Below are 20,744 nucleotides of genomic sequence, written 5' to 3'. Positions count from 1 at the left end.
AAGGCTGTGAAATATTTAAAATACTTAAAATATCTCAGCTAAAATACAGAGCAAATCAAAACATTTAATCAGTACACATTGCTATGTGTACTCTTAATTTGTCCAAATGACATAACTGTATTAGTTACTTCTCACTTAACATAACTTGACTTAAACAATATTAGAAGTGGGGATTGAAGGATGTCTGTCGGTCCGTGTTCGTTAAATGGCTGCTCATGCTTCTTATAGGCCTGTCTTGCCCTCACATCTGTGCTGCACGCGACCATAAAATATACACAGAGTGATGATGGCCAGGTCCCTGATACAGCATGTTTCCTAGCAGGAGCTGAAAGCAAGCAGCAGCAAAAGAGGATCATCTTTTTTTCTCCTCTCTCATCTTCTTTCATCCTCTTGCATTCAGTAGAGAAAGGCCAGTAGTTTCTTTACTGTGATTAGAGGACTCGGAGGGAGAACAGCTCTGTGATAAGGCCTTCCTCAGCCTCTTCACACAGACTTTAATTAATGTTGGCCCTGGTTAAAACCACCACAGTGCCATTAGTGATGGACTGAAGTACACAAAAATACACCACTACAAGTGACTCTTTATTTTAATGCTCCTTTAATCTTCCATCACTTTTGTCTTTTTATATGACTGAAACAGATAGTTGTTATTATCACAGAGAACGGTTAATCAAAGACCGTAGCGGCTCACTCTAGGTTTTGAAGGGAAGCATACGTTAGATTCTTTCCCAGGGAGACAGCAAATATATTGGAAACAATGAATCCTGCCAATAGATTGTGGTGGATGAGAAAGTTTTAAGGAATAAACACAAATTTTAGGCTTCTAATATACACTAAAAGACAGAAATAGATGCTCAGACAGATTAAAAGGAAATATACCAACATTTAGACTATCACAGGAACCTCAAGCTGTAAACACAGCTCATAATTCGTCATTAGTCTGATATGTTTTCCTGCACAATCTGGCTTGTGTTTCTAGCATCTGTCTAATAAAGTCTAATCATCTATCAAAGTTCATTACACTGTACTAATATCATTCAATTCTGAATGTATTCACTTATTAATTTACAATATTACTTCACTTTATCAAATTGCACGGGTAATACTCGTACGTCCATACATTGATCAGCCAACGACACTAACACCAACTGGGGGTGGTAATGTTGTGGTGGACAGGAGGAATAATGTGGTGCTGGCCGTGATCGAGATGATGAATGAGAGCATGTAGCCGCTCCACCACAGTGTTGAAACCACAGACCTTTGTCTCAAGTGTTGATCAGGTATTCAGAGCCTCTATTAAATCCACTTCTCCATCTGTTGTTCTGAATTTGAAGAGTTTTGAAAAAAATGAAGTGAGAAGAAATTGAGTTGGGCCTTTTTCAAACCTCGTCTTAAAACAATAATCATGCCATATGAACAAATTATGGGTTGTTCCAAGTACATGCCTTGGATTCCCATTACCTTAAGCCCCTCAGACAGCAATGTGGGAGGCTACACAAACCACAACCTGAAAATAACACACACGAATAAGATGTGGCCCTTAGCTGATGGAGCTACACACAACTGAAACCTGATTGGTAGCTTATAGTTTATGGCTTTGCTCTATGAGCCTACCTCCAGAGCAGGTTGCACTGCTCTGTGGGAAATAACGGATCGCAGCACACTCCACAACAATCCAGTCCTCATAGTGGTCTTCTCTGCTCAGCCGACTTGAAATGGCTTATTTCATTTTGAACCTCAAAGCCACATTTTGCTCCTTATTAGAGGAGCTCATGCAACACCGACATCCATCATAGCTGCAGTAGTACCCCCAGGCAGAAGTCAATACGCACATATGTGACCTAAATACTTGGGCTACGCTGTTAATCCAACTGAACCAATGAGAAATCTCGGAGTCCTTGAGTCAGCTGCACACACACATAGTCTGTACGTCTATGTTTTATTATTTGTTGTGTGTGTTGTAGGTGGTGTGTGTGGTACATAACTTCAAAGGCAAGTTACTGCTGAGTGAGGAGTCACCACAGGAGCAGCGACCCAACACAGCCATGCTGAACATGGGCCGTGTGGAGAGTCCTCTGGAGAAGTACATCGCCTCCCAGGTCAGTATGGTGCAAACCACAATTCATGTTTCAAACATAAAATAGTGGCTTGGAAGAGAGTTAGTCAGCTGCAGTCTGTTAATATATATAAGAAATGTGGTGCTGTCCAGATGATGTATTGTCAGTCTGGTCATTGCCAAAATTGACCAAATCTGCAAAATGCTGAGTTTCTTAAAAATCCCATCAACTAATGTGTGACAGAGCAGTCATCTCGTTGGACATTCACCAATGAGGAGGGTACAATTGAGTTAAGATTGTTCTGTTACACTGCTGTTACAAGATCACTTATGGATGATGATTTGTTTTTTTCAAAGAACTTGGTTAAGGTTAGCAGATAATTACTTTTCAGTACTGAATACATCATAATGACATCTCTAACCTTGGCGTGATTTTGAAGGCTAAACCTAGCAGGTGGTACACAGTGCACTGTGCTTTTTCACACATATCACGCACCTCTGTCACACCCCGTGTCCCACTTTGATGCTCTCATAGGGAAGGTGTCACACTTACACACTTACTGATAGAAGAAAAAAAACAACCCTACGACAACAGGGCATGAAAATCTCCTCTAAAATCCAAACTGCTGACATTTGTTTTGGCAGCAAATGATGTGTTAAGTTAAATGTGACCTGACAGGTGTCACCTGCAATCACTCAGCAGTGTTATGACACGTGATGCTGGTGACAGTGTCAGCAAAGTACGCTCTTGTACAGCAGGTGTTTTCACCTGTTGAGTTTGAGTCATGTAGGTACTTGCTTCTTGTGTACAGATAATGTACATACTCATACATTTGATGCCTTTACGTCTTAAATCAAGTATTGCAACTGTGGTTTAATCACTGCCAGTGCTATTGTCTGTTAAATCATTGAAATAGACACATCACCATGTGCTGTAGCTGTATTTCATGTATTGGTCTGACACAGGTTTAGATCCTTGGTGAATATTCTTAAATATAATGTGCAAATTCTCAGTAAATCCTAGATGATACACACTCTGTCTAACACACATTAGTCATAATTAAGGGTGCAGGTAGCCGTGCCAAAATGTTAATGTTGAATGGTACCATTTGTGCACCACACACACACACACACACACACACACACACACATGCTGTTGTAGGAGACGGATGACGAAGATGAAGAGTCTTGCTACATTAAGCAGCGCCTGCTAGACTTCCTGCGCTGGCTGCGGGGTTTCGACTGGCTCCGGCGTCTCCGAAACAAAAGGCAACAAACTGTGATATGGTTTGAAATCAGAGTTCTACCAAATCTCTGGACACAGATCTGTTGTATCTTTATATTCTGTAAAATTCTTGGTTTGACCAGTACGACTGGCTGATATTGTGCTTTAGATCAGGTCCAGTCTCTGTCCTTTGTTGATCTGGCAGATACTGTTTTACCAGTATGAGTTAGAGAATGCAGTCAGAAGACAGACGACCTATTATCTGATTCCTGCATTGACTGATGAATGAAATCAAAGAAATGAACAGCAATCTTCTGTGAAAGTGTGTTTAGCTCACACTTTGTTATCCACCCTATCCTCCTTTATTTCTACAGACCTGTAATAACAATGTCAAATTAATGCCACCTTTGATGAGTTAGAATCCAAAGATCACTGGAGGTGCTTGGTATTTGAATGTTGACAAAGATCATATTCCAGGACGGAATAAGAAATATATCTGTTCTTTCTTCGTTATTCTCTGGAACAAGCAGTCAGTGGAAGTGTTGGACGGTGCTGGACCACACAAACAAGCATTAATACCACACAGTAGAGGACAATGCAACAAGTGTTCACTCTGTTTGCCTTTAAAGGCTGTATTCTACAAGAAACAATAGTCAGCTTACATAAGTGTCCAAATGTCCCCAGAGAGGACAAAAAAAAAAATCATCAACCCACAGAAAGCGTTTACAATGTAAAACTGACAGACATAAACATGAATTAGTGAACAACGCCAACAATGAAGAATGAACAATGAAGTTTTGCTGCTGAATATGTAAGTGCCATGTGGGTGATAGGACTTAAAAATAGCCGCAGCTTTCCTTGTGTCTTCAGTCTCTGAACCACATACTAACTCATGCTGCTTAATGCCAGACTGGATAAAGACCATGAAAGCTGTTTGAACTACATAACATGCTGTTAGATACAGTTTCAATGCAGTCCTCACACCAATTTCCTCTGTGTAAAGAAAGTACAGCTATTTCCAGGTTTTTACGTCTGGTTCCGATACACAACTTGGAAGACAGCACTTTTTGTTTGAACTCACCTATTTTTTCATGTAAAAGCATCGGAACAGAGACTTAAAATAGATTAAAGTGAATAAGACTTAATATTTATTTGCAACAACTGCATCAAGCCTGTGACCCACTGACATCAGCAAGCTTTTGTATTGTATTCTTCTTTTGTGATGCTTTTCCAGACTTTCACTGCAGCCTCTTTTCACTTTTTGTTGTTTGGTTTTGGGTGGTTCAGTCCTCTTTTTACCATGCTAGATGCTCTATAGGGTTTTAGTCTGGAGACTGACTTGTCCAGTCGAGAACCTTCCACTTCCTGCCCCCTGATGAACTCCTTTGTTTTGGGTCATTATCTTGCTGCGTGATAAAGGATCTCTCAAAAAGGCTCACTTCTGTACTTTGAGTGGTTTACATCTTCTGCTGTATCCTCTGTACTTTTGTCCATTAAGTCTTCTGTGAACAACAGATAGCAGTCAGTCATAGCTTCGCTCCTGTCTGTTGTTTTCGGGTCTTTCTTTACAGCTCTCACAACGTTTCTGTCGTCAACTGATGTTGTCTTGCTTAGTCTACCTGTTCGACGTCTGTTACTCAGTACAACTGTGTGTTTTTTTCTTTTTCAGGAGTTCTTTTAACAGCTTTACAATTACTTGTTTTCCACCCATAGACAGCTCTCTAGTTTCATTTTGGTTTCATCTCTAAACTGTAAATAGAGTCTGATTGGGCAAAACCCAAATGTGAAACAGAGTATTCATTCAGTGCTATTTGTTTGAATAATCAATTTATTAGTATGTACCTGGGCAACAAAACACACTTGTCAGTTACATTTCTAATACTTTGCTCACATGAAAAATGGGTGGGTTCAATGAAAAAGTGCCACCTTCTAAGTTGTGTATTGGATCCAGGCAGAAACACTTGGAAATAAAAGCTGAAATGTTGCTCTTTTGTCTCATATTCATCTTTTTATGTCAAACCCAAATGTTTTTAGTCTACAGAAAAAAGAAAAAACTGGTTTCACTTGTCCAATACTTTTTGAGGGGAGTATATGTTGTGTACATGTGTATGTTTACTCCCTGACTTAGCTAGTGGTTTGTTTTGTAATACTGAATGCTTAAATTCAGTGACAGAGACATTTCATTCCAGCTACATTAAATAATATCAGTCAGCTGTGTCATCTAAGAATTTTACTGTCTGCAATCAAGCATGTTTCTGATTTATTCTAACTTTGGTCTTATTTTTGTGTCTGTCATAAGAACATTTTACAGTATTTACCACCTACTTAAAGTTGGGTTGAGTCAGGTCAAGAAACAAACAATGAGATGATCAGACAAATCTCACAGAACTGAGGTAAAATCATCCATAAATGTCCATCCAGACCTTATTACAATCCAGACCTTCCAAATGTAAAAAAGTGTTTCATGCCTGGACAGGAGCCTTGTTGTAGGTCATTCACCATTGACTTTCTCTAATTTCCTCTCATTTTTGAAATTGTAAATATGTGCAACAAAAGCATAAACATGACCCAAAAATGTACTTTACTGACTGGTTGGAAATATGTACTCAGATTTAACAGCTGTTGGTACTAAGTACGGGCAGTAATTGGAATTTGGGAACTCAAGAACAAGACCATCCCAAACATCCTAAGGCAGTGGGCAGTGTGTGAGATACAGTAGAGAAGATATGATACAGCACAAGTCACAGTGATGATGACTCTTGAAGTCTTGACCTGACCTAGTCCTATGACACGTCATGTTATAAAATATCTAATGACAGAAGTGTAGATACAGTAGACACAGAAAATAGGCTGAGCTAATAGGTAAACAGACTCGGAGTCAGTACAGAAGATGAAGCTTTAAGATAAACTAGATAAACTAGTTTAGACAATATACATGAACTGTTTTGTTCACAACGCGTCTGATCATCTGCTCATGTTGCTTTTCTACCCTCTTCAAATTTACTCACAGACATTGCGAATGAAACTACAAGAATAAAACCAAGGTGTAATAAAGTGGAACATATGTAGATATTGGTCAAACCCTGGTACAGTGGCTTACTGTCTGCCCATCTGTTGGGCTGGCAGCCATCTTGTTCCACACTGTATCCAGTGAAGCTAAAAATAAGATGAGACTGATTGTGTCCAAAGTATTTGGTAGCTTTGGCTGAAGTGCTTTTTCTGCTTTCTCTTTGCATCTGGGTGAAATCTTTGTTTCTAAATATTGTGCATTCAGCTGAAAGCCATGTATTTTTATTGACTCTAGCATGCTGTGATTTATTTTCTCATCCCCTCAAAAGATACACATTTAGCAGAGAAATGTAGAAAACACACAGCTCCTGTTTGATGATTCAATTCACAGTTTCCTGCTGAAAGAGCTCGCGCTCGGTTGTCTGACAAAAAGCGGAAAAATCTCACACTCTCACCTCAGCTACGACGGGCTCGGTGGAAAATTGCCTGCTCTAAAAATAGCCCAGCCTAAAGATGACTGGAAGCCAAACAAGCCACAGTGAACAAAATGCCAGGGCAGAAAGGAACCTTTAACAGCAAAAAAAAAAAAAAAATGAACCCCACACTTTTATTTTGTGACTTTTTCTTCTTCTACTTGAGCAGCACAATATCACATGCTGAACCCAGCTGGAAGAAGCTATAGGCTAATTATAATGTTCCTAAAAGATAAATGTGTGAAACAAGCTAATGATTTGATCAGACTGTTGTACTATATTTGCTTTGTAGAAAATTGAACGAACAGATTAATCACTGGCTTTAATAAAACACCCAGGAGGAAATCTCATTTTCTGATTTTAGAGGCTGAATCATTGCTGGTTTTATTACAAATATGAGAAAAGTAACACATGTGGGAGATATTTCTTCTCATATAAACATTCATAGCTCCCCTTAGTCAAATGAAAAGTCTGAAAGATGAAGAAATCTGTATCTGCTGTACAGTGTGCACTCATTTGTAATGTATGACAGCTTTAGATGGTGTGTCATACGCTCTAAATGTAAAACAAAATCACATTTACAGGCTCCATATGAGTTCAGTAGTAGTGAAGATGTCTTTTCTGATTAAAAAAATTGGAGAGCTAGTTCAGTCCTTTAGTTCAAGACAGATTAGAGAATATGTTTGCCTAAAAACATACATGTGGCTTATAGTGCAGCATAATACAACTGGGTCATGTTTAAGCTTCCATAACCAGCTTTAGTGAAGTATCGGTATGTATTGAATATGTTAGTATGCTAGCTCAATAAACCTTATTACAGGAAATAAAATCAACTAAAAGCCTACTGGAATGCCCAGACACACAAGCAGTAGGCTTGAACTGCTACAATCAGGTGCTGAATAGTGATATTTTAACAGAACCATCAATTATACTGAGGGAAACAATCAGTGAGTGTGGCTTTCATAACAGAGGAAAAAGGTCAGAGACTGGACTCTACCAAATCCCACCAGAAAATTACTCAAAGTGGAGAGTCGCTCGGAATCGGCATAATATACTAAAACACAAGTGGCATCTCTCCAACAAGGTCACACAGCATCACTTCTCTTTGAAATTATATCACCTCTATATCACCACACGAGTTAAAGGGGTGGTGAGATTTTATTAACTGATGTGAAGAGTAGGAAAAAAAGCTTAGTGACATTTCCTCCCTCTCATGAAGTCTTACAGTATACACAGATTACAGGTTTAGCATACATAGTATTCACGGAAAGACTTTTCTGTGTGCACAGGACATTCACCTTTCAATTCATGTAAATAAACCACAAACAATAGTTGATTTAGCATTTGAATGGACACTGAGTTACTTCCCTGTATAGGACATTCTCTCCTCTGCTCAGCTGTGTAGCTGCTTGAGGACACTTTGGACAAGCCACCTCGCTTTATGAGATTTGGACAAATGATGATTTCAGCATAATATTCTAAATTGATTGAAAGACGTGCAACATAAACATGATTAAATTAAAAGTAAACAGATTAACTGAAGTAGCACTATTGAATAGCTATTGTGTTTTTTAATCTTTTTTTCTGCCCTTAAAATCACCTTAAGTGACTCTTTAATTAGAAGTCGGTCCTCATACATACTGTATATCTGTAGCTGAAAAGAGAGAGAGATTTTTTTTAGCTTCCCAGATTTCCCATTTGTCTGATGGCCGAAATAAAATTCCCTCAATACGAGCAGCTTGAAATTATTTTTGAGACACTCATCCAACTAAAAGTTTCCTGATAGACCAAACTGAATTTCTTCCTGCTATTGTTCTGATTCAGCTTTTTATATTCTTCCCGCAGAATCACATCGCCTTCGCTGAGGTCACATGACGTGGAGTCGGCCGTGTGGCAGACCCACTGGACGTCGTCGTTCTTCACCGTCCAATCCAATTAACTGGAGCTCAGCGCTAAACCCATTCTCTGTGTGTGTCTGGTCTGCAGTATGTTGTTCTATGTTGTCTTTACCAAGCCCCTGTTGTCATTTGCAGCTTCTTGTATTAAGGTAAAATAAAAAAGAAAGAAGAGTCAGTAACTCCATGGGAGAGGTTGCTTCTGCTTTCTCAATCTATGCACTTACTCTGAATCTTTTGCCAGACTCTCTTGCCTCCCAAATGAAACATGAAATAAAACGTGAGGCAAATTCCAGCGTGGACTAGTTACACACTGTGGGACACTAAAAGAACTGAAGCTGAATGCAGCATCTCAATCTGTCTAGGTCAAACATTTTCTTATGCTTTGGTTATTTTGTTGAGTGAGGGCGTCCGAACAAAGAATAAGAAACCCTCTCTGTTATGTTTACAGTTGATTTGCACTTTTTAGATTTTATTTAATCACCTTTATAACATTTAGAGGAATGCTGTAAATACCAGAACGTGACCGCTGAGCCCATATTTATTATATTAATTCCACTAAAAGGCAAAACTAACAATGAACTAATTTTAACTGAGTATGTTAAAAGATGTTTTGGCTTGCTACTTTTAAACTGCTTAACAGTAGCAGCTCCTCAGGTTTAATATCACTGGTCATATTATTCAACAATAATTCAATTCAAAAATAAAAAAAGATGTGTTTATTTCGCGGGGAAATAGTTTTGCCTCGTTACAGCTGCTCTCTGTTGAAAAGGAAAGGAAAGAACCACAACCAGAAAAAAGAACTACAGCCTTCCCCTCACAGAGGAGATGTACAGTTTAATGGCTACTGGGAAAAAGGATCTCCTGTGGCGCTCTGTGGAGCACTTAACATTATCGAACTATTTTGTCCAGCCAGCACACCGTGTAGAGGGTCATCTAAGGAGGAGGATCGTTCAGGACTAAAACTAGTTTCGACAACATTCTCCTATCAGCAACAAAATATAGAGAATCCAGCACAATGCCGAGAGAACAGCTAGCCTTTCTAATGAGGGGTTCAGCCTGTTGCCTTTCGCCACATTCATATTGCTGCCTTATTTTAACTGTCTTGCCATCAAATTTTATATAAACTGCTCCACAGATAAAACATGAAATGCAGCGGTCGTGATACCAGAATTTATAGCTCCAGTACTTTTAAAAACATATAATCTTTCTTCTGGTTAGTGACTGATAGATAGCTTGGTGGATTTCTGGGGCTGGTTGCTGTTAGCATCTAACCATCGAGCAAGCAGTTATCACATGAATAACTAGTTGATGCACTCATGCCTCATGAGGTGGGATTTTGCCCCTTCTCTGTCCATCAATATATCAGTATTACACCAATCACAATTGTACTGTCTGTTTAAATCACAGCATCACTTATGTTAAATAAAAAGTCATCAGTACACCTGGTGTGCGTCAGCTTAACAATCTGGAGAATGAGCTGAGTTTTATTCAGCAGCCTGTCTTTTATAAACAGGGTCTGTACTTGATGTGTCACTAAACTGTGTCTCTGTGAACTGTCTGCATTATTAATATGTTGGCCAAAATCCTCAAACAGGTAGCATGAGTGGAATAAACAGGTGGAAAGTAAATAAAGCAGTGCCAAAGCACAGTGTCCTTACACACGGCCATCCGCAGTGTTCGATTTGATTGCATTATGTGTAAATGACACCAGGCTGCTAGAAAATAGCCACACACCTGTAAACATTTCAGACTGGTTCATTAGAACGTAGGCTGCCCAGCTTCCCCCCCACAATCCTAAAAATAGTAAATAACTTTAATGAGCTGTGTTGACATTGTGGAGTTTAAATGAGATGTGTGTTCAACAGGCATGGAGGGTGTTTTGCAAAGTGTCTTCCAATTTTGAAAAAGTTCATTAAGTACTGCAGAATAATTCTTGGAAATGATAAATATGGGCTCACGTCAAAGTAGCAAATGAGAAAACTGCAAACTTGTTTGTTCGTTGTTTTGTTTCCCGTCATCTGGCTGAGGATTTAATATGTGTGTCTAAGAGTATATACACCTTATGTTTGTGTAAAAATACAGTCAACTCCAACCAATGAAAACACTGTCGAGGGTTTTTTAGCCGCACCAGACAATCACTGCCTCCACTTTCATTTGATCCCTTATCTTGTACAATTCAGTTTGGGGTGTTCGGTAGCAGGTGTAATAATCCACCACTGTACTCTACCTGAAGAATGGAAACGGTGAAAAGAGCACTCTGCACCCCACTGTCATCCATTTGCAAATGCAGCTTTCTTAATGTAAAAGCTAAAAAATCACAAAGGTCACTCTGACTCACAGGCCAAAACTAAGATTTCTTTGTTGTATGCATTCATTACGTAGATATACTTAGGAATAGTTTGCTTTTTGTCTTACATCTGCCATGGTATACCAGGCTACACTGATGTCAGACAGTTGAGCTTTTTCCTCTTTCATCAGAGACAGAATTTATTTATGGCCTGTGCCACAAAACAAGAGACAAGGAGATGTTCTGGGCTGCTCTCACACAGGGGGGAGGAAGCCCAGAACATGAACACCTTTGATCATCAGCAAAGCTACAAGTCTGGTGCCGTTGTACTGTTTTCTCTCTCTCTCTAGAATCGAAAGAAAGAATCGTTTTTTTGAAGTATAGGTGGATTTATTCATTAATTACGATCACTCATAATGGTTAAAATGCAGTTTCTATTAATGTGTCTTTTGAAGGGTTCATCATATTACTAGAATACAAGGCCTCAAGCCATTACAGTCCAGTTTTCTTCTTCAAACTAAACGCTCTGTTGAGTAGGAAACCTGACAATTAATAAAACATTCCACCATTTTAGGAACTACTGTTTGCTGTCTTTGTGTTGGACATGTCATGTTAGCTAATGTTTGGTTTTTGAATTGGAGAAATTACGCTGTTTTCTTTGTTTGTTTGTTTGTTTTTTGATATTGTAACCACTTTATATAAAGTGAAGCAGTAATTTGTAGATGAAATGACAAATGAAATTATGTTTCCCCATATAGGCTGATTTCACATCATTTGCTTGATTTTACTTTGTAGCTTGAGAGTCTGTGTGTCTGTTATCATCAAGTCCTTTCTAAGCTTTAAGATGCTGCCTTCAACAGCTAGTAACCCCAGTTTGTCACTGTTGTGCACTGTGCACCTGTCATTACAGTATTGCCACAGAGTTAACAATGTGCTTTTGAAAAATGTAAGTGGAAGTGGTTTAACACCTGACTGCTCTGAACGTATCACCAGAATTCTCATTCATCTGGTTTTCTGTCCATATACAAATGACATAAAATAATGTTTTAGCAGCTGCATTTGACAGATTTTCTTTTTAATCCAAATGGTTCAAGAAGACTTCCAGGATTCTGGGGACCTTTGTTGCATGCAATCCCTCTTATTTCTCCTTTTAATTCCTCTAACCACTTTTCTATAAAAGAATAAATAGAGCCCATACTTAATCATTTTGGTTTGTGAATTCAGTCCACCCTTTGTAAATTTTGTTGGGTGCTTGCTTTGTAGAAAAAAACTGAACTAAAACGACTAAGTCAGTTATATTAGATAAGAGATAAATAGCCAAGTTTTTCTCTTCAGGAGTTGCTAGAGACCAAACCAGAGCTAAAAGAAAAATGAATATTGCTCTTACATGCTTTGATTGGTCATAAACTCCATTCCAAATGAATGCTAACGTTGCTTTGTGTCTGAATGTCACAGTAACTGAACCATAAAAATGTTAGTCATCAAAAGATAGTGACTGTGGTGTGGTAGTCGGTTTGGATGTTTTTTTCTGCCCCCTAGCGGCAACACATTTATTCATGCAGCTTTGACGGATTCATCATTTAAAAATGAATACTGACAATACATGAATGCATACATACTGTATATGGTTTATTTGCATTGACTGCAGTGCCATCTCTTTGTTTGTATTTAGCCTTCACAGCAATAACTCGTCAGCATTTCTTTTCCATCAGGGCAGAGGAAAAGAACACAATGAAAGCCGAATTCCGTTGCCCCTTAAAATCTCTATTTTTGTATTAATCACTGAATCACTGAATAAGGACTCCAGGCGGGAACACGCAAAAAAGCAGCACTTTAAATGAAGCTGCAACTCCTCTCATTGCTAATGAAATGGCCGCCCATGTTGCTGCTGCTCGAAAACAGACTTCAAACAGACCTTTCAGGATAAAATAAAAAAATTAATCTGCTCAAATGTGCATCGCAATGGCTACTACACTATCTTAATATATTTAAAGAAAAAGAAAACTGTAAAAATGTATATGTTAAAAACTATATATATAAATATAAATATATGGTCATATTCTACATTACTGCTATTTTCTTATGACTGTGCACTGTGTGAGTGTTCACAAGATCTTTTATCCCTCAGATAACTGTTATTGCTTCTTCATGTCATTTTACTCAAATGAGGTATATTTCATGTTATTGTTCAAAATTACACTTTCTACAGTGTTTTGTGAATAGTGCGATTCATGTTGGTTCTGTTGAGATTATGTTCTGCTGTGTAATTCACGTCTTTCATCAGATGAGTCAAACTTTTCTAGTTTCTGTTTTTTTATGTTATTTATGTATTTATTTATTTGCCCCTGTTGTCAATTTGAATGGGTGTTTTTGCTCTTCTTCTAACCCAGTTCCTTTTCTATTCTGCATATTTCTTTTTTCAAAATTCAGTTGTTTTCAACTTGAGTTCATATTGTGACCTTTTACACTGTAGAAAATAAGGAATTTACAGCTTTTGAATAAAAAATAACTTTGAAAAGAAATTATGTGAGATGTGCACTTCATTCTTTTAGAACCAAAAGAACAATCTTGTTGCAATTTAACTTTGCTTTAAACTTTTGTACATCTAAAGATATTTAGAGATATCAGTGATTTGAATCCCAATTTCAAAAACTGTCATAAAATTTAAAAAAAATAAAAAAGCGAGTGAATTCTACTTCAAACTAGACAAAAAGTTTGTCTAGTTTGAGTCTGATCCAGAACCCGCAAAAAGAATGTTTCTGATGTCTGAATGTCAAAAAGTTCAATTGAATCTGTTGTGTTTAGGATTCAGTAGTAGAGTAGTTTTTGGCACCTTGCTTAGTTTTACCAATGTAACTTTTAGGGTATTGGCGAACTCTGTGGTACACGTGCTGGCATAAACAGACACCTTAGGGGCAAATGTCAGGAAGCTGCATAAGAGAGTTGACACATCCTCCAAGTCATTTGTTCATGCCCTCTAGGCATCTCCCTATTCACAGAGTTTGTTGCTCTTTAACAGCATCATCTCACTTCCTCCTTTACTTACACTCCTTACTGCACATAGAGCACTTTTAAATAAGCAAAATCTCTGATTATCTTGATTCTCAGTGTTTTCAGTCATCCTCACTGATTAGTCCTCTGCTTAGGCGGGGTGAAGTTTGGCCCTGCCATCTTCATAATTATGTGATGTCACCTAAGTCCACAGTGAGGGAAATGTCAACTGCCCACACAGTGCAGTGCCGGGAAGAGGTGTAATCAGGCAAAATAAGTTGAAAGCATGTTGTGGGAGTGTAGGATCCTTAATCTCATAAATGTTCCCAGGAGAGAGCGATGACTCAACCAGGGCACCGCTGAAGAGGAAGACGCATTAGTAAGTGACCTTTTCTCCTGAGTCACTTGAAGTTAAATGAACCAGGGCCTCGCAGGCTAACAAGATTGTCTCCACATGACAGAGACTCTGTCCTAATAAACCCTTAGACCTCTCTGGGAGTCACACTTACATACTGGGCTTGTCAATGTGTGTGTGTGTGGGTGTGTGTGTGTGCACTGGTTACCCAGCATCCCACAGATATTGTGAGGATGTATGACCGGAAACTGCAGGATAATGAAACATTATCTAGCGAGTCAAAATTAATAGATAGAAATCCACCTCTGCAGCTGACTAAGCAAATCCATCAATATATCAGTATTGCATATGATGCACACACACACACACACACGGGTGATGTGCAGGACAGCACAACAAGTGCAAGTACAAAAGTTCATGTCCTTTTGAACTGATGTTTAGTGTCATGGAGAACAAACCTCTGCGTCTTATTCTCTTTAGCCCTTGTTCATTTCCCTCTGTCCTGCTCTCTACTCTACTTTATTTCAAACACGGTGTGATTTTTACAGCCCGCTCTTAATGAAATGCAGTATTGCATTTCTGAGAGTTCAGGATTGAACATTTTGTCTGGAGGTGTTAAGAGAATGATTAGAAAGATTAATCAAATGGGATGAATAGAAATAAATGAGCTCTTATTCTCAGTGTCTAAACTTGGTGTTTACCAACTCTTGTTTGCTGTTTAATGTACAATCTTCACGCTTCCACTGAAATTCAAGAGATTTCTAGATTGAACCTAAGAGTCCAGGTTCTTCTTTGCCTCTCTGGGTTTGGTACATCGCACACCAGTTCTGATCCATCCATCTGTTGCCTGAACAGCCCCAATACTGCAGCTCCAGGTTTCCATCACACAGACTAAACTAAACTAGTTCATGTTCATTGTTCACAATTGTAAATTCTGAACTCAAGTTTTCTGTCCCTTTCTGCACGGCCCCTGAACGCCTCAGACACACATCAGAAACCTAGTAGAGAGCTAGGACAATGGTGAGCTGGGGCTTCAGAGTCTGCTAAAGCACGGCAGATTGAATATTGTATTGTACTGTTGTACACAAGTCAGTTCATGCCAGTAGCAGGGAGGATCTGATCAATTTCTTCTCTGATAGTTGGGACTTTATTAGTAAAGAAATTCATGAAGTCCATCCTACTGAGAGTTGAGGGACTCCTCACTCACACACACCCTCTGGCAAGATGTGAATGATGTATTCAAGGTGCTTTCCCTGTACGTTGGATGTGTTCCTTTGCTCCTCTTCCTCCATTAGAGGTATAAAAGTCAGGAGTTACTGAATGGTCAATAAGGTTTGACATATGAGTGCAGATGACAGGGTTGAGGGATCCATTTCATTATCACATGGGCGTCTACAAGGTGGATGGAAATAAAATCTCATTTTCCTGATTCTTCTCAAGTAATTTCCAGTATCAGAGAAATTAATATGAAAATTGTTATTGGACTAATTTCACATGATGATTAGTTACAATGTGAATGTTAGGACAAATCTTATGCACACAATCTGGTAGAGATTGTGTGCACAGTATAAGCAGCTTCCAGTTAACAAAACGTTTGTAATTTATGGTATGGAAAATCTGCTCAGTCGTCATTGTACGCTCTACTGTACATACAGTAAATATGCAGCTTTGCTTCTAAGTAGTTGGTTCGATATACTTAGATTTAAGACCATCAATATTTAAACACAGCTTGCAGTGAGTGTGGCATGCACGCTGCAGAATAACTTGAGCTCGTCATTCCAGAGGACTGTTTTTCATGTTTTCCTGAATTAGTGAAAAAGTGGAGGTGATGGTGTGATGAAAAAAAAAAACATTATGCTGCTTATATGACAAATTGCCATGCCTATGTCAGACACTGTGGCGACATGATTGTTAAAAATGAATGTTCTTAAACAATGTGGAGAATCAAATATGTCTCTGTGACGTGAACATCAAACAGGTGCCTGTCAACATGAGAACTGAGACATAATTTGCTTTCGCTGATCAAATAAATGTCAAGTAGAGTGTTGAAGACATTCAATATTTAGCTTAAAGCAGTACAAAGCAATGATTGCACAACATTTCTCCTAACATGCTTGAGTTTTTATTTATTTTTTTTAGCTCAAAGTCTGCTTTATGCCCATCTTCATCTTTGACATCAAAGGCTATTGAAGTCTTTTTAGTTGCTGTACTCCATCTTTCCCATACAGTGCTGTTGATTTGTTTGCCAATGAGAGTGCGCGGTCTGACTTCAGTGTGCTCTTCAAAATGTCAAAGGAAAGGCAGAAACACTGACATTAAATATAGAACATTAAAAAAAAGCTGGGGATTGAAGGACTGCAGACGCCACGTGAACTCTGAGGTTTTTCTTCCCACATGCTGATCAACGCAGTGAAGAACGAAAAAAGCAAAGCTTCACAGATAATGATGAAGACAACTAGAATAATAACCCATTCTTTATTAATCCTCTTTTTATGGACAGGCAGCTGCATTTTTAGGCACCAAGGGTTCAGTGTCTCGTCCAGGGACACTCCGCCATTGGACCAGGAATTGGGGAAACTAGGAGTCAAACAACTAACCCTGGGGTTCGTACATGACTGTCCTAACAACTGGGACACAGCCGCCCCAATTAAAGCAATGCAGAGATAACCAAACTAGCAGAAAAATAACACTGGCTTGTAAGAGGTGATCATGTATTTCACCTGAATCCTAAAGAACTGACTTGGTTACGTGTTTGCAGGCCTCTAAGTGGTTGTGCACATAGTGATGGATTTGGCTGAGGTCAGTGCCTCATGCTGCTTTTTGGCAGAGACAGGGAGCCCGAGGCCAGTGCAGCCTCTGTGGAAGAGAAATGGAGGGGCATGCTTGGGGATGTGCCTCACCTCAGCTGGGGGGTGAACATGTTAAATTGCCCTTAGCGGGGGTCGATAAAGGCCTGGCAGGATGTGTCTTCAGGACTGACAGGAAGGACAGATAAAACCCCAACACCTCTGAGTGTAGCAGCTGCAGCATGGCATGACCCCCCCACACTACACTAATGTTTAATTTCCAACATTTTGACTTAAGATCCTGTCGTGTGTGTGAAATTCACTCTCAGCGCGTGTGAGGCGATCCGAGGGGCCAGAATGCATTCATGTATAGAGTGGGAAATGAATGACTTTAATCGGGTGCTGCTTCTTATCTGTGGGCGTGAGCGCTGCATCGCTGCCGATGGAATTGCTTCATTGCATATCCAACAACACGGAAGATGAAGTGAATCATTTACCCATAGAAAATTCTCTTATTATGAAGCTAATTGTGTGGAGAGTACACAGTGATGCCCAGATCCATAGTATCAGGAAGTACTGTTCCTGTATGCCTTCAGTAATAGTCAATTCATGGCATGCAACCTGGGCAAAGGGCAGTTTGGCCAGGGTGCATGCCAAAAAAGTACCAACAACAAGACAGGAGATTTTCAATTAGTTATAGAAAATGTTTGTGTCCTAATCTATTCAAAATAGCACGATAAAATAAGTCCACTGATGCTCTGTCCCAACTCTCTTGACCCAGAGAGAGTTGGAGAATGGCGCCTGTTGGGTGGCAGCGGGTTCCAGCCTTTGTTTGTTGTTTTGTTAGTTTTGTTGACTTTTTGTCATGGTGTGCGTTTCTGAGGTGATCCGTTACCATGGATACAACATTGTTTGTATATAGCAACAGCTAACCTGCTGTTTGCTACTAACTATTAGAACTAACATGAAGACATGAAATCCTCGAGAGTCTGGGGAGGTGGACGTGTGGTGCAGGAGAGAAGTGCTAAGAAAAGTCACTGGGACGAGTCATTGGTGCTGATTGTGTAGAGAATAATATGGGTGACCATAGATATTCTGGCCAGGCAGCAACATGGTATTAGGAAAAGTAGAAAAGGAAGATGTGGCTGATGAAGCTCTGCTGAGGACAAATGGGAGTTTACACAATGCTGTGATGAAGAGGTGGAGGGGAAGCAGGAGGACAAAATCAAACAGGGACAGGGAGAAACTGCAGCATTGAACCCAGTTAAGCTGACGACTGCAATTAAAAATCCAATCAGGGATTTTACAAGTGCAAAAGTGCAGAGAAATGACAACTTAATGTTATTATGTAACAGAAGAAGTTACATAACAACATAGTAGAGCTTGTAAAGGGAGGCAAATAGAAATGAGGTTCTAAGCATAACCGAGGTTCCTGTTTGAGGAAAAGGAAGTAAGAGAGTGATATGTGGAGAGTTTGTGAGTTTAACAAGCCAAGGAGATTAGATAAATCTAAAGCACAGCGTGTGGAGAAATGAATTAAAGTAGTGAGTCTGGAGGGAAAAGAAAGATCACACCACCTATTATAATAGTGCTATATATAATAGTCTTATATAGTCTAATTTATATATACACATACATACACAGCCTTCTTATCTTATATATAAGACTTAGGAATAAAATGTCCTATTGTAATCTTTCTTTTATATGTATATATAAAATATATAATATGGGTTAAAGAGCATCAGGTTTGAACATATAAACAAACTGTTGGCACTAATAAGTGATACTGCAAAAATGAATGAATGAATGAATAAATGTTGAAATATGTTTCCAAATATATGTTAATAGTCTGGCACCAGTGCAGCCAAATGTTAAAGCTTAGCATTAAAATCAAACATCATTTGGTTTGTTATGTCTGCCCCAACATCCTGTTTCCAGAGCCCATGAAACACAACAGAGCTGACATTTCAGGGTAACATTACATACTGTATCCAGTAATTATTATCTTTGTCCAAGTATGAAATCAATTTAAATTACACAATGCGGCTCTCTATGAGGATTCCAGATCAGTCTGAGTAAATGAGTTGAGTTGAGTTCAGTTCCCCTCAGTGTGCGTTTCCCCCCCTCCTTTCCTGGCCTCTGAGCAGTAAACTGTTTCACCGCGTTTCTCAGTTAGAAAGGCTCATCTGTGAGCCTGAGCTCCCGAGAGCTCTCCATCAGATTCAGGTCTAAAAACATCAGCGCCAAGCCTACCTTGACCCAGATGGAAGACTGTTCTCAGCCTCTAGTCTCAAACTGTGGGTGGATCAGACTCGCTGCCTGTGGTGTATGACTGTAACAAGAAAAAACACGTACGCCGGCAGCTGTTAGACACAGAGGCAACGTCTGTCAGTTTGGTTGCTGTATTATTACGTAAGAGTGCACAGACTTCCAGGTCGTCCTCATACATTATATTATATGTTAAAATACCAAACCTGTTTCAGATGCTGTCATTTGTCACCAAATTACCAGGTAATTCTATTAAAAGTCAAAACTTCTTTTGCACTAATACGATGACATCTCACTTAAAAAGTGTGGAGCACTTACTGGGAAATGATTGTGTAGTTATCCGCCCGTGATTTATGAGGTTATTGTTCATTTCTGTTTGTGTTTCATTCACTAAACAGTTTCTTTCTTTTTGTGAGCATCTATTATTTTACAACAACCAGATCCTGCTGTCACACCGATCAGAAAACACTCCGTGTCCGTGTCAGTGTAGATGATGGCGACAAACAGTCACCCATAACCCCAATTACTGGGGTTAAACGCTTACATTACGCACACAACGAGCATCTCCACAGTGTCTGTTTATTATATTTAAGTCTCCCACTGAGTTTGCCCTTGTCTTAAAACGTACACCTGCAAAAAAGACATACAGAGGAATTTCTTTGAGTGCGAGTCACAACACCTGAATGGCATTAATCAGCATTCGACTTTCAGAAGCCGTGCTTCGAGATCAGGTAACAGTTCCATTCCTTTCACAGCCCTGTGTAAGAGGTGGCTCATATTCCCGCCACAGTGTGCACGACTGAAAGGCTGCGAGGCTGAATGGGAGCTTGATTCCTTCGTGCTGCGTCAGTAATTCTTCTCCTGAGACTTCCAGGTTCCTACCACGACTTCCATTCCTTTCTATCCACAGAACAAGTGACAGAGAGAATGAGATAGAGAGAGGTGGGTGGAGCGCTGACTGCTAGGTAGGTAAGGGGGGAATAGAGAATTAAAGCTAAAACGTGTTAGAAATCCCCGGCACTGTCGGCTACGGTGAGATTATCATGTGCAGGGGGTTAGGCTGAATGGAACAGCCGGAGATGACTGACAATCGACCCTGTGGGAAGACGCTTTAATGAGACAAACGCATTGCCCCTGTCAGATGACAGTAAGCGTTGTGGCCCCCCCTCTTCTCAGAGGACACAGACAACTGTTGAGAACATGCTCAGTGGCAGTATCACATGAAAAGCTTCATTGTTCACTGGTGACCTACATGAGCACCGGTCCAGTAAACAATATATAAGTGTATGTACTCATCCTGTATTGATTTTCATGTTTATCATCCATCAGTGTCTAAAGTGTAATTCATCAGAGACAGTGCATCTTGGATCTTGTGTAATGTGTCTTTTGGAGTTTC

The 20,744-nt window shown here is 39.4% G+C and overlaps 1 protein-coding gene across 2 annotated transcripts in view; it reads left to right on the top strand.

Moving 5' to 3' along the window:
• Positions 1-9,556, top strand: part of plppr5b (phospholipid phosphatase related 5b) — a 68,586-nt gene extending 59,030 nt beyond the window's left edge. For both annotated transcript variants that reach the window (XM_026363273.1, XM_026363274.1), the window contains 2 exons: positions 1,965-2,099; positions 8,609-9,556. In XM_026363273.1, coding sequence (XP_026219058.1) covers positions 1,965-2,099; positions 8,609-8,638 — 165 coding nt within the window. In that variant the 3' untranslated portion in view covers positions 8,639-9,556. The remainder of the gene's footprint in view (positions 1-1,964; positions 2,100-8,608) is intronic.
• Positions 9,557-20,744: the final 11,188 nt, after the last annotated feature.

Source organism: Anabas testudineus, chromosome 2, assembly GCF_900324465.2.
Source record: "Anabas testudineus chromosome 2, fAnaTes1.2, whole genome shotgun sequence".
Classification (NCBI taxonomy): Eukaryota; Metazoa; Chordata; class Actinopteri; order Anabantiformes; family Anabantidae; genus Anabas; species Anabas testudineus.
Note: the sequence above shows the minus strand (reverse complement) of the source record. Positions and strands in the feature narration are given on the sequence as shown.